A 27,916-nucleotide genomic window follows, 5' to 3' on the forward strand; every position below is an offset into this window, starting at 1 on the left:
GCATTGTGTTGTCACTCTCCAGAGAGACACAGTAGATGCAGATGTCCAGTTGAAGGCCCAGGACCAGGGAATGTACCACTATCTGACCTCGGATCAGCTCTTCAAACTGCTGGACTGTCTGCTGGAGTCCCACCGCTTCGCCAAGGCCTTTAACTCCAACAACGAGCAGAGGACTGTCCTGTGGAAGGCAGGTATGTGACTCAGGACCCTCGATACCAGGGGTGTCAAGCGGCCCGAATCCTGCATGCGAGGGGGTCCAATCCGGCCCGAGAGTGGTTTGAGTAAAAGATTGAAATAAGTAAACAACATAAAAAATTTACTAATTTAATATACTTTAAAATGCCTAAAACCGAATCAAAACTGTGTAGAAATGATAGTGGGCCTATATTCATACCATTTCTTGACTGTCCAGCTCGCTAATAATCAATACACAGTCAGGGATCATCGAAAATTAAAAAAACTACGGATAGAGGAATTTTCCGATGCCAAGGAAATCTAACAAATGTTCAGTGCGGCCTTCCAGACCTCGTTGAAGACCGAATGCGTTCCCCGGGGGGTTCGACACCCCTGCTCAATACCTTCACACTGTCACAGCAAACTCTAATCTCGAGGTGTATGTGTCAGGCGTCTCAGAGTAGGAATGCTGAGTTAGGATCATTTTTGCCTTTTAGATCACAATGAGTGAAATGACATGGACGGGGGGGATCTTATCCCAGATCAGCACTCCTACCCTGAGACACTTGATACATACGGCCCCAGACTAACATACAGTAGCAGTTGTCTCACAGCATGTTGGTGTTTCTAAGGTTTCAAGGGGAAGTCCAAACCCAACCTGTTGAAGCAGGAGACCAACAGTCTGGCCTGTGGCCTCCGCATCCTGTTCCGCATGTACACAGATGACAGCCGCAAGGCAGCCTGGGAGGAGGTGCAGAGACGACTGCTCAAGTAAGAACATAAAGATGTTTTTTTTCTGTTCTTTAACAAGACACTGCTCAAGTAAGACCTTTGCTAGAGGAAATGGTGCTATTGACTTGTGTTAAGAGTTTGTCTGTTCAGCACCTTTTAGTCCCTTAGTCCCATTGTGGACAAGAGTGAATAGTACAGACTTTGAGACAAGAACCATATATTTTGCTAGTCTGGTCAATCAGACTGACTGCTGCGCTCACATTTTGTTTAAAGTGAAACATCCCCAGATCAGGCTGGGTTCCACCAGGCTAATATTCTGCTGCTCGGATCTGGAAATACGTTCCACACTCACTCACTTCCGTAACGTCTCTCTGTCTATTGCAGTGTGTGTGGGGAGGCCCTGGCCTACTTCCTCACTCTGACGTCAGAGAGCCACCGGGAAGCCTGGACCAATCTCCTCCTCCTCTTCCTTACCAAGGTTTTGAAGATCAGTGATGACAGGGTGAGTCAATCAGAAAGTAGAGCCACATACACCTCTGACATGAAGTTTCCCCTAGGTACAGATCTAGGATCAGTTTCCCCTCCCCCAGTCTTTAACCATAGTGGGGGAAATGTAAGACTCACACAAGATCAGCGTCTAGGGGCAATTTCACCCTAAATCCCATATACAACACTGTACCAAAAAATAAGTTGTAATTTTCCCTTCCCATGTCTTTGATGGAGAATGAGCTAATTGGGTCCCTTCCTGTATCCCTGTACTATCCAGTTCAAGGCCCATGCATCCAGGTACTTCCCGCTTCTCTGTGAGATCATGCAGTTTGACCTGATTCCAGAACTCCGGTCCGTGCTACGTAAGTTCTTTCTCCGCATCGGCAACGCCTTCGACATCTCACTGCTGCCTAGTCACCGAGAGGAGCTAGGTCCTGCTGGGAGCCAGTGACATCATCACTAGTGGACCAGCACAGGACACAGGCTGCTCAGAGTCTCTCTCTGGGGTGGGAGAGGTGCATCCCAAATGGCACTACATTATGGTACTGGAAGCTCCTCCATGGATCCTCCAAGCTGCACAGTGATGTTAACTATTGACAGTAGTGTGGTGAGTGGGGCCCAGAAAAGCTGTGAATGAATTGCTGCAGTATGGCTTCCTTGTACAGCATAGAAATACCCTACAAGATCATACAGATGATGGTTATAACAGTGCAATTATTCTGGTCATTTCTGACCAGAGGAATAACTAACATTGTGGAGGCTGTGATATGTGCTTTTTGGTTTCTCTTGGCATTATTTTATGGAACTGAGGAGGTATGAAATTGTTAGTGAAAAGGATGAGTAACGTTAGCAGTGATTTTCTTTTGCACAGCCACCAAATACAACTAGACAATTCAAAAGTAGCTTTGTAATATACTAAGGCTGTGTTTACAGACCAATTCTGATCTTTTTTTAAATTCCACTAATGACATCAGATCTGATTGGTCAAAAGATCAATTAGTGGGGAAAAAATATCAGAATCGGGCTGCCGGTGTAAATGCAGCCTAAAACCTGTCATGCGTTTTCTTTTGAGATCTAACAGCACTTGTCATTTCAACCTTACCATGACACTAATGTATGAAGATGAGTAAATGTTATTTCATTCTATGTATATACTGTAGTACTTTGTTTCAATTTAAACACATTTGAATTTGCTAAATCTTGTCAGCAGTCACCACGTTTGATGTATTGTCATTTAAAAAAAGAAAAATAATGCTACATTGAATATATGGAGGTTAAATAGATGTCTGCTGAGTTATGAAAATCAAGACGCACATGGTGTTTGAAGCTGTACTTTGAGGATAGTGTTTCTTGGCGAGTCAGTTATATTGGGAAACAAGTGGTGTACAATTACCACCAGGAACATTCTCATTAGTCAATAAAGGTTTGTCTTTGCATTGATATGCAATAGAAGTAACTGACAGACGAAAATGCTTATTTTGCTACTTGTCATGCATGGCTTAGGAGCCTGTCGCAAATTAAACTGCTATCAGGTGAACTGAAACACAATGTACAAAACTTCCTTATTTAAAATAGTTTATTCTATTAAGTTGAAAATGAGGTCACATCTTGGCCAAACATTTTACATATAAAAACATGCCATTTGAACAATTTACATGACAAATGTAGTGCCATTATTATACAATTAATAAATATTATAGAAAGATGTCCTGAACTGTTTCAAAGACTAAGGGCTCTATTCAATCTGTATTGCGGAAATTCAGCGTGACTGAAATTTAAAGGCAATGTTCGGAGACTGCATTTACGGTAAATGCTGCATGTCAGCTCAATCAGCGATACAGAATTAAGTCCCAAGGCAACCCTAGCACACTGTCCTTTTAGAGGATGGCAGCTGAGGCTGCAGGCTTTTGTTCCAGCCCACCTCTTACACACCTGATTTAACTAATCAACTTTAATAGTGCTTGACTGGAGAAAATGCCTGCACACAGTGTCCTTATAGGAATTGAGTTGTTCTCCCCTGTACTTACTAACCATTCTGAGACAATCTGCATATTTTTCATTACAGGTCCATGAAAGTACAATTTTCATAAGAAGCTCATAATTCTGCATTGCAACAGGTATTTTGAGGTAGACCATGATACACAAGTCAAGCACCGCAAAAGTAAAGGGTTAAGTTAGCAGACACATCGATCTAGAAGCTAAAGCAGATGATCCTTCTCTGTTGAGGAGATCCTGTCAGCGTGACCACTGATGTGGATGCATCAAGCCAAGTGAGGGCAGTGTACAAACATAGGTCCCCTACACACTCAGGTTGTACAACGCAAAATCAATATTTTACACAACAGTTTCTTCACAGAAATGTTTACACCACCATTGTGTGGCTATTTTTGCACAGAAAATCTCAGGTCTAACACTGCTGTTGTGTCAAAAGCATTGTGCATCAGTTGTACAACCTGAGTGTGTACAGGACCAAAGTGCTTTGAGTGACCGTGTTAGAGCGGAGATGGTTAGATTAGCCATGGTAGGTAGAGGGGCCTTCCCAGTCCTGCACGGTAGACTCTCTGCTGGCCAGCCTCTCCCTGCAGGGGGTCTGACCTGTCATTAAGCGCTTCAGCGTCTCCGAGGTGCCTGGCCTCATCCACGGCTCCGTGGCAACCGTATCCACGGAGCCCTGAGTGTGTGGCGCACGAGGGGAAACCTGCGGAGACATATCTTCATCACCAGACAGGTCTGCTGGAAGAGAGAAACCGTAAACAGATATCATCAACCTAACAATGATTCATAGACAGATCTCCCAGGTAAGATGGCTGACAAATTGTTCCATTCCGGCACATTGGGGCACTGACAGCCTCAGTTTAATCTTTATGCAACACCCACCTCTTCTGAGGCCATGGCGGCTCATAGCCAGCAGCCTCTTGGTCCTATGGTGGTTACCATGCTGCTGTATGTTGAGACTGGCCTCTGACTGGCGGGAGTAGTTCTCTGGCTGGCCAACAGGCTCTCTGGAGCTCCCCCGCTCCTAAACAAGCCAGAGCACAAGGTATAATGATGGTAGAGGAATATAGCATTTTCAATGTAGAGCTGCCACTGGCCTCTATTTAAGAAGTGAGGATATATTCATGATGTAGGGATCAGGGGTTGTATGTATCAAGTGTCTCAGAGTGCAGATTTAGAATCCATTTTGCCTTTTAGATCATGATGAAAAAGATTACAAGGACAAAGGGGACCTGATCCTAGATCAGCCCTCTTACTCTGATGCTTGGAGAATACTGTCCCAGATATTAGAGACTGAACTTTGAACTGAGTTATGTAGGGTTCTTACATTGTGCAGCTCTGCCCTCTTGGCCAGCCTCCTCCTCTCCCTGGCTGAGAGCTGGGGCTTCTGCACAGATGGGGGGGACACTGGGAAGGCTTCACCCATGGGATCTTGGCGCAAACCACAGGTAAATAGTTAGGTGTGCTTCTCAAGACACTCCTTCCCTTACAACAACTGGTGTACATCCCAAATGGCTCCCTATAGTGTACTACTTTCGAGCAGGTCCTATCGGCCTCTGGTCAAAAGTAGCGCATTATTTAGGGAATACGGTGCCATTTGGGACGCAGCTTAGCTTTAGTTGTGTGATTCTCAAGGCGCTCCATCCCATACTACACATGATATTAGTGAATCACCAGAGGCTTTACCAATGAAGGCACTGTCAGACTCCAACAGGGAACATCTCATAGGATCCCCTACTGCATTCCTCTGGGGAGAAGAGTGTACAGGCATTGTGTCACACACAGACAAGCATGTACTGTACAGCAAAGAGACCACTCTGTAGTTCAGGGCGATAGCTAAACAAACTGGCAAGTAGAAACTCACCAAATAATGGTTTTGTTGCTGGGGTGGTGACAAGTGAAAATAATCTGTAAAATAGAAAGACAAATGATTTCCAAGCCCTTAAAGTGCAAGTACTCCACCTGTAAATATCATGTTAGTTAGTCCACTAGTTAGTGATAAAGCAGTGAACAGAGTTGAGCAATGAGTATTTAAGCAGTTAGGTTGATATTGAGTCTGTAGTCAGCGAGTAGAGTTTGATATTGAGAGTGTGTGTGTTACTGACCGGCGGCAGATTTCCTCCTCAGGCTGTTGTTGATCCTGCGTAGCTCCTCCCTGTAGTCTGCCTGTCTCTGGATGTCCACACTCTGTCCATCCCTGTCGCTAGGGTGCTCACAGTAACCATGGCCTTCCACCTCTCTGGAGTCAACATCTGCAGTACAAACAAGGCTTCTCCACTCAAAACACACGTGACAATACTGATCACCCTGGTCAAAAGTAGTGCACCAAAAAGGGAACAGGAAAACGAGTGCGGACACAGCCCCAGTTGCTGCATTTGTTTGATGAGCACTGTGTGCTGTTAAAGGGCAAATCCACCACTTTTCAACCTAATTTTCATTATCTCCAGCACAATACCAGTGTAAACAGCACATTAATACGTTTTGTAGAAAACAAATTAAGATAAAAATATCCAATGACATCAAAAGTTACATTTTAAAAACAGTGATGTTCAAACACTAAGATTTGCAGTGCTGTGGGGAGCAATAACAAAACCCTCCTGGGATTGGAAACTCAGCTTTTGAAAATCACTTTTAATCCTACCCTGTGATGTGACAATACTTCCACATGGCACTCCATTCCATACAGTGCGTTACTTTTGACCTGACCCTATGGGGACTGGTCAAAAGTAGACCACTACATAGGGCATGGGTTCTCAAATGTTTTGGGGATCCCTTGAGTGATAGCAAATTCAACAGGGACCCCTCATAACTCGAGTGAGATTTAAATAGCAAACAAATAATTGTACTATGACTTTGGCAATGCATGGCCAGACAAACCAAGTCTCAGGCCCTGGGAAGGAACATTTTAAAGGCCCAACTCTTGGCATAAGAAAGAAAATGTTGCAAATTTCAAGCTAATTTCCTGCAATTCTACATGACTGTTTTGGTAAAAAAGTTGAGGGATGGGCCTGGAGAAATGTAACCATTCTCAAATTCATAGACAGAGCTATGGATGCAAAGATGGACCATCCATGATAACAAAATTATAGTTTTAACAATGTTTTGAGGCTATACAGTGTTTGTTTACATTTACAATCTTTACAAACATTGGAGTAAAACAAGCTCATATTTTGGGTTCGATGGGATACGACAATTAAACCAAGCTCCTGAGGCATTTATAAAAGATATATTCTAAAAGAATCAATGGATATATATATATATATTTATACATACATACATACATACACACACAGAGTTGAAGTCGGAAGTTTACATACACCTTAGCCAAATACATTTAAACTCAGTTTTTCACAATTCCTAACATTTAATCCTAGTAAGAATTCCCTGTCTTAGGTCAGTTAGGATCACCACTTTATTTTAAGAATGTGAAATGTCAGAATAATAGTAGAGATAAGGATTTATTTCAGCTTTTATTTCTTTCATCACATTGCCAGTGGGTCAGAAGTGTACATACTCAATATTTGGTAGCATTGCCTTTAAATTGTTTAACTTGGATCAAACGTTTCGGGTAGCCTTCCACAAGCTTCCCACAATAAGTTGGGTAAATTTTGGCCCATTCCTCCTGACAGAGCTGGTGTAACTGAGTCAGGTTTGTAGGCCTCCTTGCTCGCACACACTTCTTCAGTTCTGCCCACAAATGTTCTATAGGATTGAGGTCAGGGCTTTGTGATGGCCACTCCACCAATACCTTGACTTTGTTGTCCTTAAGCCATTTTCCACAACTTTGGAAGTATGCTTGGTGTCATTGTCCATTTGCGACCAAGCTTTAACTTCCTGACTGTTGTCTTGAGATGTTGATTCAATATATCCACATAATTTTCCAACCTCATGATGCCATCTATTTTGTGAAGTGCACCAGTTCCTCCTGAAGCAAAGCACCCCCACATGATGCTGCCACCACTGTGCTTCACGGTTGGGATGGTGTTCTTCGGCTTGCAAGCGTCCCCCTTTTCCCTCCAAACATAACGATGGTCATTATGGCCAAACAGTTCTATTTTTGTTTCATCAAACCAGAGGACATTTCTCCAAAAAGTACAACCTTTGTCCCCATATGCAGTTGCAAACCATAGTCTGGCTTTTTATGGCGGTTTTGGAGCAGTGGCTTCTTCCTTGCTGAGCGGCCTTTCAGGTTATGCCGATATAGGACTCGTTTTACTGTGGATATAGATACTTTTGTACCGGTTTCCTCCAGCATCTTCACAAGGTCCTTTGCTGTTGTTCTGGGATTTATTTGCACTTTTCATACCAAAGTACGTTCATCTCTAGGAGACAGAACGCGTCTCCTTCCTGAGCGGTATGACGGCTGCATGGTCCCATGGTGTTTATACTTGCGTACTATTGTTTGTACAGATTGTCACGAACCGGCTCAAAGTGCATAATAAACAAGGAGACAACGTGGAGATAAGGAACAACAAAATATATTTATTTAACTAAAGTCAAACTAAATATAATTAACAATGGTGTGTGTGTAGTCAGTAGTGTAAGTGAGTGGTTGCGTGCATAAATGTGATGAGGGTTGTTGAAAGGTGCCAACGCAAACAGCCACAAAAATGCCACAACCAAAAACTGTGTCTGCATGGAGAGAGTCTCCTCAATGAATGGGGAAGAGGTGCATTTATCCTGGGACACCCGAGCCCAGGTGTGTCCCATTTCGCTGACGACCCTCCCACCGACATCCTATTAAGGAAAACAAGAGCAAAGAGAAACAATTTGGCAGACAGAGTTGGAGCGTCTTCACAAGATGACCGTGGTACCTTCAGGCGTTTAGAAATTGCTCCCAAGGATGAACCAGACTTGTGGAGGTCTACAATTTTGGCGGATTTATTTTCCCATGATGTCAAGCAAAGAGGCACTGAGTTTGAAGGTAGGCCTTGAAATACATCCACAGGTACACCTCCAATTGATTCAGATGATGTCAATTAGCCTATCAGAAACTTCAAAAGCCATGACGGAATTTAAGCTGTTTAAAAGGCACAGTCAACTTAGTGTATGTAAACTTCTGACCCACTGGAATTGAGAGATTATTTCACTGTCTAAACAATTGTTGGAAAAATGACTTGTGTCATGCACAAAGTAGACGTCCTAACTGACTTGCCAAAACTATAGTTTGTTAACAAGAAATTTGTGGAGTGGTTGAAAAACAAGTTTTAATGACTCCAACCTAAGTGTATGTGAACTTCTGACTTCAACTGTATATCATTATTTTCATACCGAAAATGGATGTAGCAACTAAGGATTCTAGCTTTAAAGTACAACAAAACATTGTGGCATACAAATAGTGTTAAGTTGAAAAATGTATAATTGGTAGAGCACTGAGGATACCATTTAAAAAAAAAATATATATATTTTTAGATCTGGCCGCAGACCCCACTTTGACAACCCCTGACATAAGGAATAGGGTGCCATTTGGGACAGGCCCATTATTCAAACAGTCACTGTATATCTTTACCTCTGTATCTGAACTGCAGCGAGTCGTGGATCCTGTGCAGGTTGTTGGGCTCTGTGTTCCTGGAGGAGGGTCTCCTGACGGGGGCCTGTAGCCGCAGTCTGGCCATGTCAAACACATCCATCTGGGGCCGCTCCCTGTGCCTGGACACCAGCACACAGTCACATCGTTCAGCGTGTACACACAGCACTGGGGCTAACATAGAGCCTAGACCAGGGGTCGACAAAAGGTAGCTTTTTTAGTTTTTTTTGGCCCACAAACATTTTTGAATTAATTAAAAAAAAAAAAAAATGGGAGGTCATACCACAGATTCTCAATTGGATTGAGGTCTGGGCTTTGACTTGACCATTCCAAGATATTTAAATGTTTCCCCTTACACCACTTGAGTGTTGCTTTAGCTGTATGCTTAGGGTCATTGTCCTGCTGGAAGGTGAACCTCCGGCCCAGTCTCAAATCTCTGGAAGACTGAAACCGGTTTCCCTCAAGAATATCCCTGTATTTAGCGCCATCTATCATTCCTTCAATTCTGACCAGTTTCCCAGCCCCTCCCTGCCATGCTGCCCCACAGCATGGTGCTGCCACCACCATGCGGGGATGGTGTTCTAAGGTGATGAGAGATGTTGGGTTTGCGCCAGACATAGCGTTTTCCTTGATGGCCAAAAAGCTAAATTTTAGTCTCATCTGACCAGAGTACCTTCCATATTTTTGGGGAGTCTCCCACATGTCTTTTGGCGAACACCAAACGTGTTTGCTTATTTTTTTCTTTAAGCAATGTCTTTTTCCTGACCACTCTTCCGTAAAGCCCAGCTCTGGAGTGTATGGCTTAAAGTGGTCCTATGGACAGATACTCCAATCTTCACTGTGGAGCTTTGCAGCTACTTCAGGGTTATCTTTCGTCTCTTTGTTGCCTCTGATTTAATGCCCTCCTTGCCTGGTCCCTGAGTTTTGGTGGGCAGCCCTCTCTTGGCAGATTTGTTGTGGTGCCATATTCTTTCAATTTTTTAAATATTGGATTTAATGGTGCTCCGTGGAATGTTCAAAGTTGCAGATATTTTTTTATAACCCAACCCTGATCTGTACTTCACAACTTTGTCCCTGACCTGTTTGGAGAGCTCCTTGGTCTTCATGGTGGCACTTGATTGATGGTGCCCCTTGCTTAGTGGTGTTGCAGACTCTGGGGCCTTTCAGAACAGGTGTATATATACTGAGATCATATGACACTTAAATAAAGTCCACCTGTGTGCAATCTAACTAATTATGTGACTTCTGAATGTAATTGGTTGCACCAGATCTTATTTAGGGGCTTCATAGCAAAGGGGGTAAATACATATGCACGCACCACTTTTCTGTTTATTATTTATAATTTTTTGAAACAAGTAATTTTTTCACTTCACCAATTTGCGTATGTCCATTACATGAAATCCAAACAAAAATCCATTTAAAATGACAGGTTGTAATGCAACAAAATAGGAAAAATGCCAAGGGGGATGAATACTTTTGCAAGGCACTGTATCTGTGACCAACAGATGCATACTGTATCTGTATTCCCAGTCATGTGAAATCCATAGATTAGGGCCTAATTCATTTATTTCAATTGACTCATTTCCATATATGAACTGTAACTCAGTAAAAAAAGTTGTCTTCTTTCGTGGATGACAGATGTTTAGGGAATGGGGAGAAAGTGCCCAATAACTCAACAAAAAAATTGAATGATTTTCTGTGCAAAATTTCCACATGACATCAGTTTGACTGATTAAGCCTTCATTTGGTGTAGAACTTTACTGCAAGAAATGCTTAATTCTACAGGAGCTAATATTAAGGCTATGTGAGAGGTTATAGACCTACAGTCAGTGTCCAGATTTCAGTTTCCATTTAACCCATCTGAACAGTAGGCTACAGTCCCCGTCTTGTGACTGTTTCTCAAACATTACTTTTCTGACCCTCCCTTCTATTTATTTTCAACTCTGCATTTTGCAACTTTTCTCTTATTGAATTAAACTCCAACATTGTTATTTTTGCCTCCAGAATTGATGTTAACTTTCTGCCCATTCCCAAAAGCTTTTGGCGATTGGTGTGTAGGCTATTTGGCACATGTACAGTTAGGCCCTAAAGCTCTCTGGATATAAATTGCACAAGAATGATACATTTTATTGATTTAAGGTATTGTTTTCAACCCACCCACTCACCCTTCATCCACACAATATTGAATTAGTCTAAATCTGTCCGTCCCATGGATATAACTGTGGGAACTGTGGGTTATGAGTCAAACCATGCATCACTAACTCACAGCACAACACACGACCAACAGTGGAGGGCATCACCTCACCAGTCTTACCTGTCACTCATAGGAGAGTCCAGCTCCTCCCACTCTGACTGCAGTAGCTGGCCCTCCAGTCGTTTCTGCTCGCTACGCAGCTGTCTGCGCAGCTCGGACAGCTCGCTGATCACACCCCACTGGTCTTCTGGCACAGACACACACGTCAGCATCAGACGTTGAGAGAAAATTGAGTTTCTACCTGCTGTGTACTGTAGTATAGTGTGAGGCAGTGTTACCGGCAGCTCTCAGCTGGTTCCTGCGAGCTGGGACTGGGGGGGACTGGAGGCCTGACAGAGAGCGCTCCTACAGGGGGAAGAGAGGGAGGAAGACAAGATCCAGTCATTGTGCTCCACTGATACTTCCTCAGTCAAACTATTTCTCTCCATGGTGATGTGGAAGAGGACATGCTGTGTGCTCTGGAAGTCACTCACAGACAGGGGGACAGTAGTACCGCGATGGCTGTCCATGGACTGAGGTCTGGGGCTGTACTGTGGAGCCTGATGCCTCTTTTGGAGGGTGGGAATGGGGGGAGACGGCTCCCTTGGTACCTTCAGACAGACAACCACATGAATGTCCTCACTTATCTCATATGAATCTCTCAGGGCCTGCTTCCTAACTAAAAAGCACTTTCAATAGAGATTGTTCATTGAGCATGCTTTTTAATCTAGGACTAGGCTTAATGTGTGAACAGTAAACCTCCCCTCAATGCTCAGAGGGTCAAACAGAGTCTTCCATTGAGCTCACCTCCTGTAGGCGTGCCCATCTCTCCTTTTCATACTGCTTCCTCAGGGCAGAGTTCTCCTTCTCCTCTGCCTCTTTCTTCGTCCTCTCCACCTCTTTCTTTCGCTCCTCAGCCAAACGGATCAGCTCATCATTCTTGGCTTTTTGCTGGAGGGAGAAAAAAAAAAAAACTTTGCTCAGTCCCCTGAATGAGTGAGTGAGTTACAATAAAGATTTGCTGAACTGAATGACTCATGTCAAACGATAGCATTCAGCTGATAAGACATGTTACTTGTAGTAGTAGATAGAGTATTGCAGTGTAATCTAATGCTACAGCTCCCTTAGTGAACCAAAGCCCTGGTCCAGTTAATACTGACCTCCATCTCCTTGCGTTTCTTCCTGTCCTGTTCTTCTTCATACTCTCTCTGGATGCGTTCCCTCTGCTCAGCCAGCCTCTTCTCCTCCTTCTCCTCCTCCAGCCTCTGGCACTCTCGCTCCTCCGCTTCCTTCCTCCGCTTCTCCTCAATCTTTAGGCAGCAGGACAGACAACCAAGGTCATCAGTGAGACAGTCTGTATGCGTGTATCCAATCAGATATCAAAGCTGAGTGTATGGTTAACCAAACCATCAATGCGCATCAGTACAACATTAAGTTTAAGCTCAGGAATAAGCTTTTTTTAATGTGACTTCTGATCAAGTTTAGGGGAAGGTTTATGTCAGGTGATAATATGAAAACGCTACTCTAGCCAACTTTCACACAGTACTGATGTGTAACATCCAGTACCTGTTGTTTGAGGTAAGCCTTGTACTTTTCCTGTTCATGGAGCTGCTGTGGTGTGGGCAGGTTCCCAAAAATACTGCCTCTGGCAAACGAAGGGGCCTGAGCAAAACCTGTGTAGAGAAACCCACCAGACAAAACAACATAGTAGCTGAACCTGACAGTGAGTTGGACAGGATGGTGAAGCTGTAATCGCTCATGGACAGACTACGTAAACATAAATGGTACTGTAGGTCTGTCATGATACAAACGGGATGCGTGACATAATGAGCAGCATTAGTTCCTGTGCTTAGGTTTTGTGTCACTGGTTATTTGGACAAATCACGATTTCACAGGTGTTAGCATCTGACTTTCCGAAGCAGAGGGCTAATAGACTTGCTCGTAACTTGCAAAGAGGGTGGAGCTCTTCATTCCGGTTCCGATTCTCGCTCTCTCTCTTAACATGTATGGACCCAGAACTTAAAATCGAGCATCTGACCAATTACAAGACTTTAGTTCTGGATTAACCAAGATTACTGAGGGTGCCACTACCACTTTGGGTTGTTTCCCAAATGGCAGCCTAGACTAGGGCCCATAGGGCTTTGGTCAAAAGTAGTGCACTATGAAGGGAATAGGGTACCTTGTGGGACGCAGATTTCCTCTCGGTCCTTAGAATCACATCAATGTGAAAACAACTGTATCTACCTGAGACTCTGTGGGTGGAGGGAGGTCTAGTGTCCTCCTCTCGGGGCACTGCCATGGTGGCTCTTGCACTCTTCTGCCATGTCTCAGGGTTGATGTAGGCCTCTTCATTATGCTTGTGCATCTGGTGCAGATCGGCTGTTAACACAATTCACACGATTATGATTAGCAATATCCTTTACAAAGATTAAAAAACATTACACAATGGCTTTTCTCTGCTATCAGTCTCCAAAACGTATGTACTGAAACAAACGATAGACGATACGAGAGGTTGAACAGGCTAGTAATAGGGGTTGCAACAATTTCGGCAGATAATTTTCGAAAGAGAGGGTCCAGATTGTCTAGCTCGGCTGATTTGTAGGGGTCCAGATTTTGCAGCTCTTTCAGAACATCAACTATCTGGATTTGGGTGAAGGAGAAATGGTGGGGGCTTTGGCGGGTTGCTGTGGAGGGTGCCGGGCTGTTGCCTGGGGTAGGGGTAGCCAGTTGGAAAGCATGGCCCGCCGTAGAGAAATGCTTATTGAAATTCTCAATTATAGTGGATTTATCGGTGGTGACAGTGTTTCCTAGCCTCAGAGCAGTGGGCAGCTGGGAGGAGGTGCTCTTATTCTCCATGGACTTTACAGTGTCCCAGAACTTGTTTGAGTTAGTACTACAGGATGCAAATTTCTGTTAGGAAAACTAAGGCTAGCTTTTTCAAACTGCCTGTGTATATTTGTTCCTAACTTCCCTGAAAAGTTGCATATCACGGGGGCTATTCGATGCTAATGCAGAACGCCACAGGATGTTTTTGTGCTGGTCAAGGGCAGACAGGTCTGGAGTGAACCAAGGACTATATATATTCCTAGTTCAATTTCTTTTGAATGGGGCATGCTTATTTAAGATGGTGAGGAAGGCACTTTTAAAGAATAGCCAGGCATCATCTACTGACGGGATGAGGTCAATGTCATTCCAGGATACCCCGGCCAGGTCGATTAGAAAGGCCTGCTCGCAGAAGTGTTTTAGGGAGCGTTTGACAGCGATGAGGGGTGGTCGTTTGGTCACAGACCCATTACGGATGCAGGCAATGAGGCAGTGATCACTGAGATCTTGATTGAAAACAGCAGAGGTGTACTTGGAGGGCGAGTTATTTAGGATGACATTTATGAGGGTGCACGTGTTTACGGATTTGGAGTTGTACCTGGTAGGTTCATTGATAATTTGTGTGAGATTGAGGGCATCAAGCTTAGATTGTAGGATGGCCGGGGTGTTAAGCACCCCGGCCATCCCCACTGTGGCAGCACAGGAGCCCTGGCCGGGCTAGCTTCAGGCTAATTGGTGCTTGCTCCGGGATGGAAACGCTAGCCAGGAGTGGTCACCCGGGATTGCGGTTAGCTAGTTGCGAAGATCCAGATGAAAATGTTCAGAGTTTGCGGTAGGAATCCGGGGATATGGAGAGAAATAGTCACGTTGTTCGAACTGGCGAGAGCTTTCCGAGCTAAAGGTTAGCTGATGACCTCTAGCAATGGTTTGCTAACTGATAGCTGGTAGGTAGTTAGCTGGCTAGCTTAAGTTGAGGGATTCCAGATCCGAAGTAAATAGAAAAAAGCAGATCCACACCACATTGGGTGAGACGGGTTGCAGGAGAGTATTTAGAAGTTGAGGATTAGGAAAATATTTTAATAAGATATGCGAAGAAAAAGATGTAAAAAGATATATACAAGGGACACGACAGGACAAAGACGTCTGACTGCTACGCCATCTTGGATGTTATAATGTTGTTATTGCATCAAATGGTGGGTTTATGCAACAGAATAAGGGGTTGTTAGAACGCTCATCTGTGTGTGTTCTACCGAGGATGGGCCTCTGGGAAATTTACCATGTCTTTGGGTGATACCGCATTCCAGAGCCTGAGTTAATGTTTCTGTTCTATAAGGTACCAGGGTGAGATGGCTCAAGTATGGAGTTGGCGGGCCAGACCCTGGTCTGTACACGATGAGTACAGTTTTTACAGCAGATACTGTCTGCTGTGAATTATAAGTATCTTTCATACAAATCTTAACCTTGTGACCCATTCCATACATCTGTTGTGTGTCATGTAGACTGAAGGAGGTTGGACTTTGCTATAAAATGCTGTGGCTCAAACCAGCTGGTTGAGTTCTCAGTGATCACCTCCAGGAGTTGTTACTGACCAGCTACATTACTGCACTAATTAAATAGTTTGATTGTTTTGAAAAATCTCCTTTTGATTACAATAATTCCACCACAGGGAACATACTGATGAGGTTGCCCCTGCTGTCTCTGAGAGGGGCTCCTCCTCCTCCTCTCCCCCAGGGGTCGTGGTTCTTCATGTCTGCCTCCAGCTTGGCCTCGTAGCGATCTGTCTCCTCCCTGTCCAGCCTCCGCCGCTCTCGTCTCTCCTGGATCTGTAGTCAGGTTAGGACGTAACACTTTGATCAGAATACCAAATAAGATATTTGTCTTCTATTCATAACCGGTCACACAAAGAGGGCAATGGAAGAGGCTGGAGTGCAATGGTATATTGCTGTTGGAATGTCTAAACATATTCAGTTAAATACTTTTTATAACACTTGTAATATTCTATATCAAGCTACAACTCATCTGTTACCTGGCAAAAAATCTGACTCCTCCCTTTCCTGGGGTCTCCCTGCCGAAATAGCACACTCTGTGACAAAACGCATGGAGACGAAAGATTCTGCTGACTTCCACAATCACATTCTAAATGTACCTGTTGTCTTAGTGCCTCCTTGTAATGTAACACACTCTCTTTAGATGGTTTGACCTGCTCTGCAGGGAATACTCCAATCCCTGAACCCATGGTAGCAGCATCACTGGCAGGTCTGCTGAACAAGAGACAATGTTAATTCACTCTCATGTATTCCTTCTGTTCATTAATATAAAAAGCAGATCAATTTGAAATGTTCAATACTATGCAAAAAGGTATGGGAAACAGGAGACACAATTGATGTGGTTTGTCACTTTTCATGCCATACGTAATGAATGTCAATGTATCACTGTGAAAAATATCTTCATACAGCCACTAGGAGGCGAGAGCGAGACAGCTCAGAGCTATCCAGACCAGTGCAGACTGCAGCAGTGACTCAGCAGGGAGTCAACACTCCTGTCTGTCCAGATGGCCAGTGGGCATGACATTCTCATAACAGAACACTAGCCATCGATAGGGGGAACAGCTCTGTTTGTTCCTTTAGAGGAGTTGCCCCCTACTGGTGAATAGGGGATACACTCATTGTAGGTGTTGAAGAGAAAGAGTCCCGATTCTCTAACCTTCTCCAGAAGTGGGCACTCGTTCACTTCCCCATATTCCTCACAGCAGTCCATTCCTTTTCAATCAATGAGGGGGAGTGTACAAGTGCACACTTCAGGAGAACGGTAGATAATCAGAATGTAGCCTAGGTGTTGAAGGGAAGAACACATACTGTGGAGGGGGCTCTGGATGGCTGCTCCCATTGTGAGGGCTGTGTTGACTCATCTGGCTGGGGTGAGGCCCTGCAGGAGGAAGGCTGAGGTAGGACTTGGGCTGCACCCCTCCTGTCAGCGGGATCTGACCATCTAACATAGAAACACAGAACACTCATTATGCTGGATCAGAGAACACATGTATTATATCCCAATGCCAAAATGTGCACACTACTTAGTATGAAGTGATGCATTGGCTATGCATACTAAATAGTATGCTAGTATGGACATTGGGACACAGTAAATTGTTTTCACTCCAACTAACAACATCCATTCCTTTTTTCTAAGTGTATTGTAACATGGAACTCTTTTCATGTGTTAATATAGACTATAAGCTAAGGACCCTGGAACTAAACACCTCCCTCTGCAACTGGACTCGACTTCCTGACGGGTCACCCCCAGTTGGAAAGGGTAGGTAACAACACATCCGCCACGCTGATCCTCAACACGGGGGCCTCTCGGGTGTGTGCTCAGTCCCCTCCTGTACTCCCTGTTCACTCATGACTGCATGCCAAGGCACGACTCCAACACCATCATTAAGTTTTCCGATGACAACAGTGGTAGGACTGATCACCAACAACGACGAGACAGCCTATAGTGAGGTCAGAGACCGGGCTGTGTGGTGCCAAGACAACAACCTCTCCCTCAACATGATCAAGACAAAGGAGATGATTGTGGACTACAGGAAAAGGAGGACCGAGCACGCCCCCATTCTCATCGAAGGGGCTGCAGTGGAGCAGGTTGAGAGCTTCAAGTTCCTTGGTGTCCACATCACCAACAAACTAACATGGTCCAAGCACACCAAGAGAGTCGTGAAAAGGGCATGACAAAGGAGACTGAAAAGATTTGGCATGTGTCCTCAGATCCTCAAAAGGTTCTACAGCTGCACCATCGAGAGCATCCTGACTGGTTGTATTATTGCCTGGTATCACAACTGCTCGGCCTCCGACCGCAAGGCACTAGTGCGTACGGCCCAGTACATCACTGGGGCCAAGCTTCCTGCCATCCAGGACCTCTATACCAGGTCCTGGATGGCAGGACCTGGTATAGAGGAAAGCCCTAAAAATTGTCAGACTCCAGCCACCCTAGTCATAGACTGTTCTCTCTGCTACCGCACGGCAAGCGGTACCGGAGCACCAAGTCTAGGTTCAAGAGGCTTCTAAACAGCTTCTACCCCCAAGCCATAAGACTCCTGAACATCTAATCAAATGAACATCTAATCAAATGGCTACCCAGACTATTTGCATTACCCCCCCCTTTTACGCTGCTGCTATTCTGTTTATTATCTATCCATAGTCACTAACTCTACCTACATGTACAGCTCAATTACCTCGACTAACCGGTGCCCCTGCACATTGACTCTGTACCGGTACCCCCTGTATATAGCCTCGCTATTGTTATTTTACTGCTGCTCTTTAATTATTTGTTACTTTTATTTCTTTTTTTGTTGGTATTTTTCTTAACTGCATTGTTGGTTAATGGCTTGTAAGGTCTACACCTGTTGTATTCGGCACATGTGACAAATAAAATTTGATTTGATATATACTGTATATATAATAGACTGGTAGGTAGGTGGTGCTTACAGTAGGCCAGGTTAGGGTCCAGTGGGTTCCTTGCACCATAGTAGAGATGGGCCTCATCATAGGGACTTCTATATGCATCTGCCAATGTGGATGGTGGATGAGGAAGGAAACCTGCCATCCTGAAACACAAATTCAAAATCATACAGCACTGTTAAATTGTCAGACAAAAAAAATAAAGTTGTGACTTTATCAGATTGAAAACACACCTGGTCTATTCAAAATGGCACCCTTTTTCCTATATAGTGCACCACTTTTGACTGGAGCCCGGGTGTCATTTGGGAAGCAGGCCAGGATTACTGTCATAGCAACCTAGGTGGCAGGTAGCCTAGTGGTTTGAGCGTTGGGACAGTAAGTGAAAGGTTGCTGGTTCGAATACCTGACAAGGTGAAACATTTGTCGATCTGCCTTTTGAGCAAGGCACTTAACCCTAATTTGCTGCAGAGGTGCCATACTACTATGGCTGACCCTGTAAAACAACACATTTCACTGAACCTATCCAGTGTAACGTTATGTGACAATGTTTTTTTCACCTGGGAGTGTCCATGCTCCTGTGAATGGCCTGGCTGTAAGGGGAGGTGCCTCCACTGTTGAGGCCCAGGGTGTGGCTGTAGTCCAGCAGGGGGGACTGGAAGGCCACGCAGGGCTGCTCAGGGGGAAGCCTCTCTCTGTTTTTCTCACTGGGTCTCCCATTCAACTCATCCCCTGGTAGGTCCACAGCTTGGCCTGGTGGGTACCAGCTGTCTTTTCTTTTTCTGGCATGGTCATCACTATTCACTGCTCCAAACTGTTTGATCCGATCTGCCTTTTTCTCCGGGTCAGTCGTCCCTGTCACAGCAACTCTGAGCTCTAAATCCTTCTCCCTAATACGACAAAGGACATAACACACAGCTCATATGAGGTATCCATATCTGTGTTTGAAAACCTTAAATTGTCTATCTTAGTGAGATGGGCTACATGATCTACATTTTAGCAGCATTGTGGTCGGAGGTAGATTTGTTTATAAGCTGCGTTTACACAGGCAGCCCAATTCTGATATTTGTAAAAATATTTTACTCCATATACAAACTTATACATATGAACAACAACTTACAGACGCACACAAACAACTTATTTTATCTTGCAACCTTTCGGTTACTAGTCCAACGCTCTAACCACTAGGCTACCCTGCCGCCCAATGACTTTATCTCATCTGCCCAGACACGCATGCTCACACCCCTGTCCCTAATGCCTGCATTATTGTTTTTCTCGTCGCCCATACTATTTAAATATTACAATTATTATTGGCAAAAGATCTGATTCGTCAAAATATCAGAATTGGGTTGCCTGTGTAAAGGCAGCCTTATAATCAAATCTACCTCAGACTACAAAGCTGCTAAAATGTAGCCCATCTCACTAAGATGGAAAATGTAAGGGTTTGTTCTTCATTGGACAGCAGGATCAAAAACATATTGACACCCACCTCTTCTTATTCCTCTGCTGTTCAGCTATCTGCTCCTGCAGCTCATGCCTGTACCTCTCCTTCCTTCCCTGCAAGGCAGCAGCTGCATCTGCAGCCCCTGTCAGACATGCCATGTCACCACATTTGAGGAATATCGTCAAATGTTCAATTAGTCCAGAAAAATAACAGCAGTTAATCTTAGTAATGAACTTCAGAACAGAGTTGGTCTTACCAATCATAAGCCCGGTAGCGAATTCAAGCTCGTCCTTCTTGGTAGAGGATCTGGATCTTCCACTGTGTCTCATCCCTGCTGGTACCTGCAGCCTGGCAGATATAACATCAATCAGCACTCACAGTACACTCATCATACCTCACAGACGATTGTCTCTCGCTATTCTTCAATGTTTGTTTAGTGAGCGAGTGGTTGAATTGTGTGAGTGAAGTTTAAAAAATTAGAGGGTAAAAAAATGCTTAAGATCCACTATTGGTTTGTCTGATTTCAGGCTGGCTCGGGATTTAATATGATCTTATTGTACGAGCGGAATCTAAATCAACAAGCTATGATCCAGCTACAGTGTGACATCAGACCTTTCATCTGTACTTTTCCATCCAATGTCCTTAAAATTGAAAACAAAAAATGTGTTTTATCCAGATTAAAGTTGATACTTTGTCTACTGTTTACATACATTTACATAGAGAAAATGCACTGCATTATAAAATCCAAAACAAAGAGACATGGCAATCCAATCATGTTCACTTGTCCAAATTGGTTTTAGCACAATCCTTTGGAAGTTAAAGTTATCAAAATTATAGGTATAGTGATTTAGTACTACTTGACGTACTTGGGTTTGGGGGTTAAAGAGGATGTCACCCGGCTTGCCTCCGAATAATCCTCATCAGGAACAACAGACCCCTTAGTCTCCTTCCTATCTGCATATTGACTACTCTCTGTGTAGTCAGGCAGTTCAGCACCTCTGTCCCGGAGCCTTGATATGTCCCTGGGCAAAAAAGAGGAAGACAATGAACAATACTTTTTCAAAACATAGACATAAAAACATACTGCAAATACCATGTCAGTAGAAATAGTTAACCAATTACATAGCTAAAAACTGAAACCATTAAAGGTAAGTGTAACATTAACAAGTTGGGCCAACAGGGAATGGGTGGAGAGAGGGGATAGAATGTAATTTTGTTTTAATATTATATGTTTTTGTGCCTTTTTCTTTGTTTGCTGTTCAGGTAAGAAAAAACGATATTTGTACTTACACATGTCAAGAATTGCACGACCATGGCACCGTGACTAGAAACATGGACGTGTACAAACAGACCGCCTATGACTTCCGTAAATCAAGAGGCAAATCGACAGTACGGGGCAAAGTGGAGTCGCAATTCAATGGCTCAGACAAGAGACATACGTGAAAGGGGCTCCAGACAATCACGGATTATAAAATGGAAAGCTAACCACGTGGAAGACACTGATGCCTCGCTCCCAGACAAGCTAAAACACCTTCTTCGCCCGCTTGGAGGAAAACATTGAGCCGATGACACGGGCCCCCGCCGCTCACGAGAACTGTGCGCTCTCCTTCGCCGTGGTCATTTAAGCGTGTTAACCCTCGCATGGCTGCTGGCCCAGACAGCGTCCCAAACACTGCCTTATCCCACCTGGACTAGAGAAATACCTTTTGTAAGAATGATTTTCATCGACTACAGCTCAGCCTTCAACATCATAGTGCCCTCCAAGCTCATCACTAAGCTCAGGACCCTGGGTCTGAACCCTGCCCTATTCAACTGGGACCGGTATTTCCTGATGGGCCGACTCCAAGTGGTGAAGGTAGGCAACAACACCTCCACCACGCTGCTCGTCAACACAGGGGCCCCACAAGGGGAGCGTGCTCAGCCCTCTCCTGTACTCCCTGTTAACCCATGACTGCGTGGCCACGCACGTCTCCAAATCAATCAAGTTTGCTGACGACACAATAGTGGTAGACCTGATTACCAACAACGACGAGACAGCCTTCAGGGAGGAGATGAGAGCCCTGGCTGAGTGGTGCCAGGAAAATAACCTCTCAATGTCAACAAACAGAAGGAGCTGAACGTGGACTACAGGAGACAGCAGAGAGCACATCCCCATCGGCGGGCTGCAGTGGAGTTCCTCGGCGTGCACATCACTGACAACCTGAAATGGCCCGTTGACACAGTGTGGTGAAGAAGGTGCCACATCACCTCTTCAACCTCAGGAGGCTGAAGAGGTTCAGCTTGGCAGCCAAGACCCTCACAAACTTCTCCAGATGCACCATTGAGAGCATCCTGTCGTGCTGTATCACTGCCTGGTACGGCAATTGCAACATCCGCAACCGCAGGGCTCTCCAGAGGGTGGTGGTGCGGTCAGCCCAACGCATCATCGGGGGCACACTTCCTGCCCTCCAGGACATCTACAGCACCTGGTGTCACAGGAAGGCCAAGAAGATCAAGGACCCCAGCCACCCAAGCCCTGGCCTGTTCACCCTGCTACCATCTAGGAGGCAGAGACAGTACAAGTGCATCAAAGCTGAGACCGAGAGACTGATAAACAGCTACTATCTCCAGGCCATCAGACTGTTAAACAGTCACCACTAGCTGGCCTCCGCCCAGTACCCTGCCCTGAACCTTAGTCACTGTTACTTGCCAGCTAGCACCCAGTACTCTACCCTGCACCTTAGAGACTGCTGCTGTATGTACATAGTCATTGAACACTGGTCACTTTAATAATGTTTACATACGGTTTTATCCACTTTATATCTATATACTGTATTCTAGTCATGTCTCATCCTATACAACTACTGCTGTACACACCTCTTCTATTCATATACTGCCTAAAAGTCACCATTGGTGATTTATCAATATATTGATAAAAGTTACCTTGTCCGAGAGAGATTTATTGTTATCAAAACGGTAGGGTAAGCCTGCATGAAACACAGCCCTTATTTTAAGTGTTTCTAAAATTTTCTATGGGAAAGATTTATGGTGGAAAAACTATTGGAACCAATTCTCTGTTTGACTGCTAGGTTTTAAGGGTATTATGACACCTCCATTATGGAATTAATGTTTTTAGAAATGTTTATAAATTAATAAAAAATGAAAAGCTGAAATGTCTTGAGTCAATAAGTATTCAACCCCTTTGTTATGGCAAGCGTAAAAATGTGCTTAACAAGTCCGATAAGTTGCATGGACTAACTGTGTGCAATAATGGTGTTTAACATGATTTTGAATGACTACCCCATCTCTGTAATCCCCACATACAGATAATTGTAAGGTCCCTCAGTCAAACAGTGCATCTCAAGCACAGATTCAACCACAATGACCAGGGAGGTTTTCCAATGCCTTGCAAAGATGGGCACCTATTGGTAGATAAAAATACATTAAAAAAATAACACATTGAAAATCCCTTTGACCATAGTGAAGTTCTTAATTACACTTTGGATGGTGTATCCATACAACCAAGTCACTACAAAGATAAGTGTATTCTTCCTAACTCAGTTGACGGAGAGGAAGGAAACCACTCATGGAAAAAGGCTGTCTAGCAATGATCAACAACCAACTTGACAGAGCTTGAAGAATTTAAAAAAGGGGGAATTATTGTGCAATCCAGGTTTGGAAAGCACTTAAGAGACTTGCTCAGAAAGACTCACAGCTGTAATCAATGCCAAAGGTAATTCTAAGATGTATGGACTCGGGGTTGAATAATTATCTAATAAAATATATTTGTTTTATTTCTAATAAATAAAAAGTTTGCATTTTTCTTCCACTTTGACATTGAAGTATTTTGTGTAGATTGTTGACAAAAAAATGATAATTAAATCCAACTTTGTAACCACAAAATTAAGAAAAAGTCAAGGGTGTGAATACTTTATGAAGGTACTGTATTTATATTCTGGGCTCTGACATTGCTTGGTCTGATATTATTTAATTAAAACTTTTTGGATTAGTTGTGTATTGTTTTGTATTGCTAGGTATTACTGCTCTGTTGGAGCTAGAAAACACAAGCATTTCGCTGCACAGGTGATTAAAATCTGCAAATCTGGGTACGCGACCAATAAATATTGATTTGTTTTGACCTTATGTCCAAAAATACCTTAAGTCTGTTTTGTAGTGTCTTCTTTGCCAAGTCCTCTCTTCTCTCTCTATCCCTGTCTGCCTTGGTCTCCTTCTCACCATCAGGTCCAGCTCTTCCTCTGTGAGGTCTGCCTCAGAGTCAAAGTCCACTCTCACCAACCTGGCCCTCTCTCTGGGAAGCAGCAGCTCATCCTCAGGCCACAGGCCCTCCATCCTCCTGCCCTCCACTAGGCAGCGTCCTCCCCTGTGCAGCCCCCTCCTTCCTTCTGTCAGCGTGGCTGCGTCTCTCATGGAGGGGGCCTGCTTGGGGTGCACCGGGGGTCTGGGGCTGCAGTGGACAACAGGTAGGTCTGAAGGAGCTCTGAGAGAAGCATGCTGCTCCTGTGTGTATGAGGGGGAAAGGACAGCTTAAAGATGATCGACTTTTGGTTCCAAGCACCCTTTTTACTTGCAGAAGATAGAGTTGAGCACGTTCTCTTAATTTACTGAGACATGTTTAAGATGACCTGATGGCTAAAGTTCTCTCTCTCAATGAACTCTAAGCGGCCTCAGTTGACTGAGCATGGTATAATATAGGCTATATGCAGAACTGTCTAGGTTACCTTAGCAGCTCTCCTCTCACCAATGGGAAGGGATGGGTCTGGTTCTGCAGCATTGAGATGTTTTTTCTATAATTAAGGAACAAAATTGGCCAAATCAGCCCATATCAGAGATTGTAAAAATAAATATATTTGGTAGAAAAATATTTGGAAGAAAGTGCAGTTGACTCCTTGCACCCGCAACATTCCAGTAAATCTTGTGGCCCATGCATGGATGCTGACAGGTTACAAAGTAGTAAAAACAATATAACTTTTGGCATTGGTAATATTATTACCTGAGCCACGTAGCGTCTGTAGTCTAGACGGAGCTCTTGCTGTAACTTCTGTTTCTTCCTCTCATAGTCTTCACCCAAAGGTAAACTTAGACAACAATTCTCCTCTGAAAAACAGGATGGCATACATGAAATAAGAAGACCTCCCAACAGCCAGGATTTAAATCTACCACAAAGTGCTTACAAATTGGGTTTATAACTTCAAATATATACTGTACCCTTCCCTTGTGCTGTGGACGACTTAAATGTTGGGATATTTGTGAATGTGGAGTCATGGGCCTTGTAGTCTTTTGTCTGTTGGACAGTAAATTCGTCACAGGTCAGAAAATTGCAATAATTTGTTCAGCTGTCACCAAACACATAAAGTAGCATGCATTGCACTCATGTCCAAGTCTAACCTTTTCAGTATTCTAGCACCACAGTAAAAGGAGCATTGAAACACACCCTTATTTCAAGGTAAGGTGGATCCTGTTCCAAGCTGGCTTTATCCTCTGCCACTTTGGCCTTCTGTTGCTGGATGAATTTCTCAAGTTCATCATCCATCTCCATTTATAATAAAGGCTCACTGAAAGACAGTGACAAAATGTAATAATTTATAAATACAGCTCAACTGTACTAGCAACATACATAACGTTATCTAGCTAGTAAATAGACACTAAAATGGTTCTGTGAAATGGTTCAAATAGTGATGTTGTTGACGTTTGCAAGAAAGGTCTTGAATTGTAAACATTTGGGCGCTACTAGTAACTAACTGGCTACGTTATCGTACAATAGTAGTAGCAGCTAGCTACCGGTAACGTTAGCGAAACAGAACTTTGGACTCAACTAGTCTAACGTTAGCTAGGTAGCTAGCATTACTGTAACTAAACCATCTACGTATGCTGTTGTAATTTCCTCTGATCATCTCATTGCAAAATGTAGCAAAGACCCACTGTCTCTTTAATTTCCGTTGTCAAGCAACCACTGAACACAAAAATCATGTTTTAGCGAGAGACCGTACTTCGTAACTCTTGCGTTGTTAATTAAACAAAAAATAGAATGTCCAGTCAGCGGTCCCGTTGATTGGTGTTTATTCTGACTATAGACAGAAGGAAGCGCATAAAAAAACACATTAGGGCCAGGCACTGGTTTTAGCTAACTGGCATTTATACCATACCTAGCTAGCTAACAAGCAAACTGACGTTAACGTTACACGCAAACATGAATACTTTTACACGAGTTAGCAAACATGCCAGATTCTCATTATAAAGTCAATTAGCTAGGTAACGTAAGTTAGTTAAAATGGCATTAACAATACTCACCATATGAGCAACCAAGTTAGCTAGCGAACTTGCTAACATTTGCTACTCAGGTAGCTAAAGCTACCAAAAGCTGCCAAGTGGCAACAGCAAAGATTATGGATATACCGACAAGACACATCCTACACAATCTCCTCCCTTCGGTTCCCATGACATGACACTATCTCCCGTACAGATTTCTTTGTACTATAACACATTTCTGCCCTTACTACATTCATCCTATTGTCTCTGCCAGCAATCTAACCCATTTTTACAAATCAATGTTTTAATTTCACCTCTACCCAAATGCACCTTTATATCCACAACATTATTTTTCACTGCTCTTTTTGCTATTATATCTGCTATATAATTTCCATAAACACCTGTATGAGCTGGAATCCAACAGTACTGAATTTCAATAGCATTTCAATGTAACCCCAACAACATCAACATCATCATCATCATTATTATTTCTAACCATAAATCCTCATGTTCTGACTTTCACACAAGCAGTTTAGAGGGAACATTGGTCATAGCGGTCAAACAAGGAAATGGTTCCCATCGTTTTTTTCCACCATTAATTTTTCCCATGGGGGATTTTAGAAACACTTAAAATATGTTTCGTGTAAGCTTACCCTGATGTGACGTTTTGATAACAGTATAACTCTCTCTAGGACAAGGTGACTTTTATCAATAGAGTCACCTGTATTTACCTAATAGCTAATGTGGCTATCATAAAGAACTACAAATGCCATGATGACCTGGACGAGACTGACGAATCGAGGCAAAGGTAAGACTGGATAACTAAAGGTCCTCAATGATGTCACCATTGCCCTTGATTCCAAGCAATGTTGTGATGCTATTGGTGTCTCTGAGGGGTCTTTGGCCTGGTTTGCTAACTTTCTCTCTCAAAGAGTGCTGTCTCAGCCACTGCCTGTCACCAAGGGAGTACCCCAAGACTCAATCCTAGGCCCCACACTCTTCTCAATTTACATCAAGAACATAACTCAGGCAGTAAGAAGCTCTCTCAACCATTTATATGCAAATGATATGGTCTCATACTCAGCTGGCCCCTCCCTGGATTTTGTGTTAAATGCTCTACAACAAAGCTTTCTTAGTGTCCAACAAGCTTTCTCTACCCTTAACCTTGTTGTGAACACCTCCAAAACAAAGGTAATGTGGTGTGGTAAGAAGAATGCCCCTCACCCCACAGGTGTGATTACTACCTCTGAGGGTTTAGAGCCTGGGGTAATCACCTCATACAAGTACTTGGGAGTATGGCTAGACGGTACACTGTCCTTCTCTCAGCACATATCAAAGCTGCAGGCTAAAGTTAAATCTAGACTTGGTTTCCTCTATTGTAATCGCTCCTCTTTCACCCCGACTGCCAAACTAACCCAGATTCAGATGACCATCCTACCCATGCTAGATTACGGAGACATAATTTATAGATCGGCAGGTAAGGGTGCTCTCGAGTGGATGGATGTTCTTTACCATTCGGCCATCAGATTTGCCACCAATGCTCCTTATAGGACACATCACTGCACTTTATACTCCTCTGTAAACTGGTCATCTCTGTATACCTGTCGCAAGATGCTTATTTATAAAACCCTCTTAGGCCTCACTCCCCCCTATCTGAGATACAGTTGAAGTCAGAAGTTTACATACACCTTAGTCAAATACATTTAAACTCAGTTTTTCGCAATTCCTGACATTTAATCCTAGTAAAAATTCCCTGTCTTAGGTCAGTTAGGATTACCACTTTACTTTAAGAATGTGAAATGTCA

The 27,916-nt window shown here is 43.7% G+C and overlaps 2 protein-coding genes across 14 annotated transcripts in view; one reads left to right on the top strand and one right to left on the bottom strand.

The window, feature by feature from the left end:
• LOC139559741 (brefeldin A-inhibited guanine nucleotide-exchange protein 1-like) overlaps positions 1-3,100 on the top strand; it is a 29,611-nt gene extending 26,511 nt beyond the window's left edge. For both annotated transcript variants that reach the window (XM_071376030.1, XM_071376031.1), the window contains 4 exons: positions 23-191; positions 807-945; positions 1,291-1,408; positions 1,673-3,100. In XM_071376030.1, coding sequence (XP_071232131.1) covers positions 23-191; positions 807-945; positions 1,291-1,408; positions 1,673-1,846 — 600 coding nt within the window. In that variant the 3' untranslated portion in view covers positions 1,847-3,100. The remainder of the gene's footprint in view (positions 1-22; positions 192-806; positions 946-1,290; positions 1,409-1,672) is intronic.
• On the bottom strand, positions 76-26,395 carry LOC139559742 (centrosome and spindle pole-associated protein 1-like). Of its 12 annotated transcripts, XM_071376040.1 has the most exons (31): positions 26,154-26,394; positions 25,853-25,930; positions 25,297-25,417; positions 25,071-25,146; positions 24,856-24,959; positions 24,584-24,649; positions 24,001-24,362; positions 20,732-20,887; positions 20,122-20,213; positions 19,911-20,007; positions 18,982-19,311; positions 18,452-18,570; positions 16,829-16,961; positions 16,120-16,234; positions 16,000-16,038; positions 15,649-15,796; positions 13,395-13,529; positions 12,717-12,823; positions 12,311-12,460; positions 11,958-12,101; positions 11,645-11,761; positions 11,450-11,516; positions 11,232-11,358; positions 8,900-9,039; positions 5,496-5,642; positions 5,255-5,298; positions 5,065-5,137; positions 4,718-4,821; positions 4,273-4,414; positions 3,991-4,128; positions 76-178 (listed from the first exon to the last, which is right to left on the bottom strand). In XM_071376040.1, exons 3-31 carry the CDS (start codon positions 25,399-25,401, stop codon positions 150-152), a joined length of 3,606 nt encoding a protein of 1,201 aa, XP_071232141.1. In that variant the 5' UTR covers positions 25,402-25,417; positions 25,853-25,930; positions 26,154-26,394; the 3' UTR covers positions 76-149. The 12 variants fall into 12 exon arrangements, with proteins under 12 accessions (XP_071232141.1, XP_071232137.1, XP_071232142.1 ...); XM_071376036.1 differs by lacking the exon at positions 76-178 and having other exon boundaries at positions 2,954-4,125; positions 26,154-26,395; XM_071376041.1 differs by lacking the exon at positions 76-178 and having other exon boundaries at positions 2,954-4,128; positions 24,142-24,362; positions 26,154-26,392.
• Positions 26,396-27,916: the final 1,521 nt, after the last annotated feature.

Source organism: Salvelinus alpinus, chromosome 30 (assembly GCF_045679555.1).
Source record: "Salvelinus alpinus chromosome 30, SLU_Salpinus.1, whole genome shotgun sequence".
Classification (NCBI taxonomy): domain Eukaryota; kingdom Metazoa; phylum Chordata; class Actinopteri; order Salmoniformes; family Salmonidae; genus Salvelinus; species Salvelinus alpinus.

What these genes read in the sequence shown, in the direction of transcription:
- LOC139559742 (XM_071376033.1), bottom strand. Translation starts at nt 25,401, where the DNA reads ATGGAGATGGATGATGAACTTGAGAAATTCATCCAGCAACAGAAGGCC. An exon ending in GACTCTCCTATGAGTGACAG is followed by an intron (nt 9,040 to 11,231) that starts GTAAGACTGGTG and finishes GCTGGTGTCCAG; the next exon opens with GCACAGGGAGCGGCCCCAGA. An exon ending in CCGCCATGGCCTCAGAAGAG is followed by an intron (nt 4,129 to 4,272) that starts GTGGGTGTTGCA and finishes TCTCTCTTCCAG; the next exon opens with CAGACCTGTCTGGTGATGAA.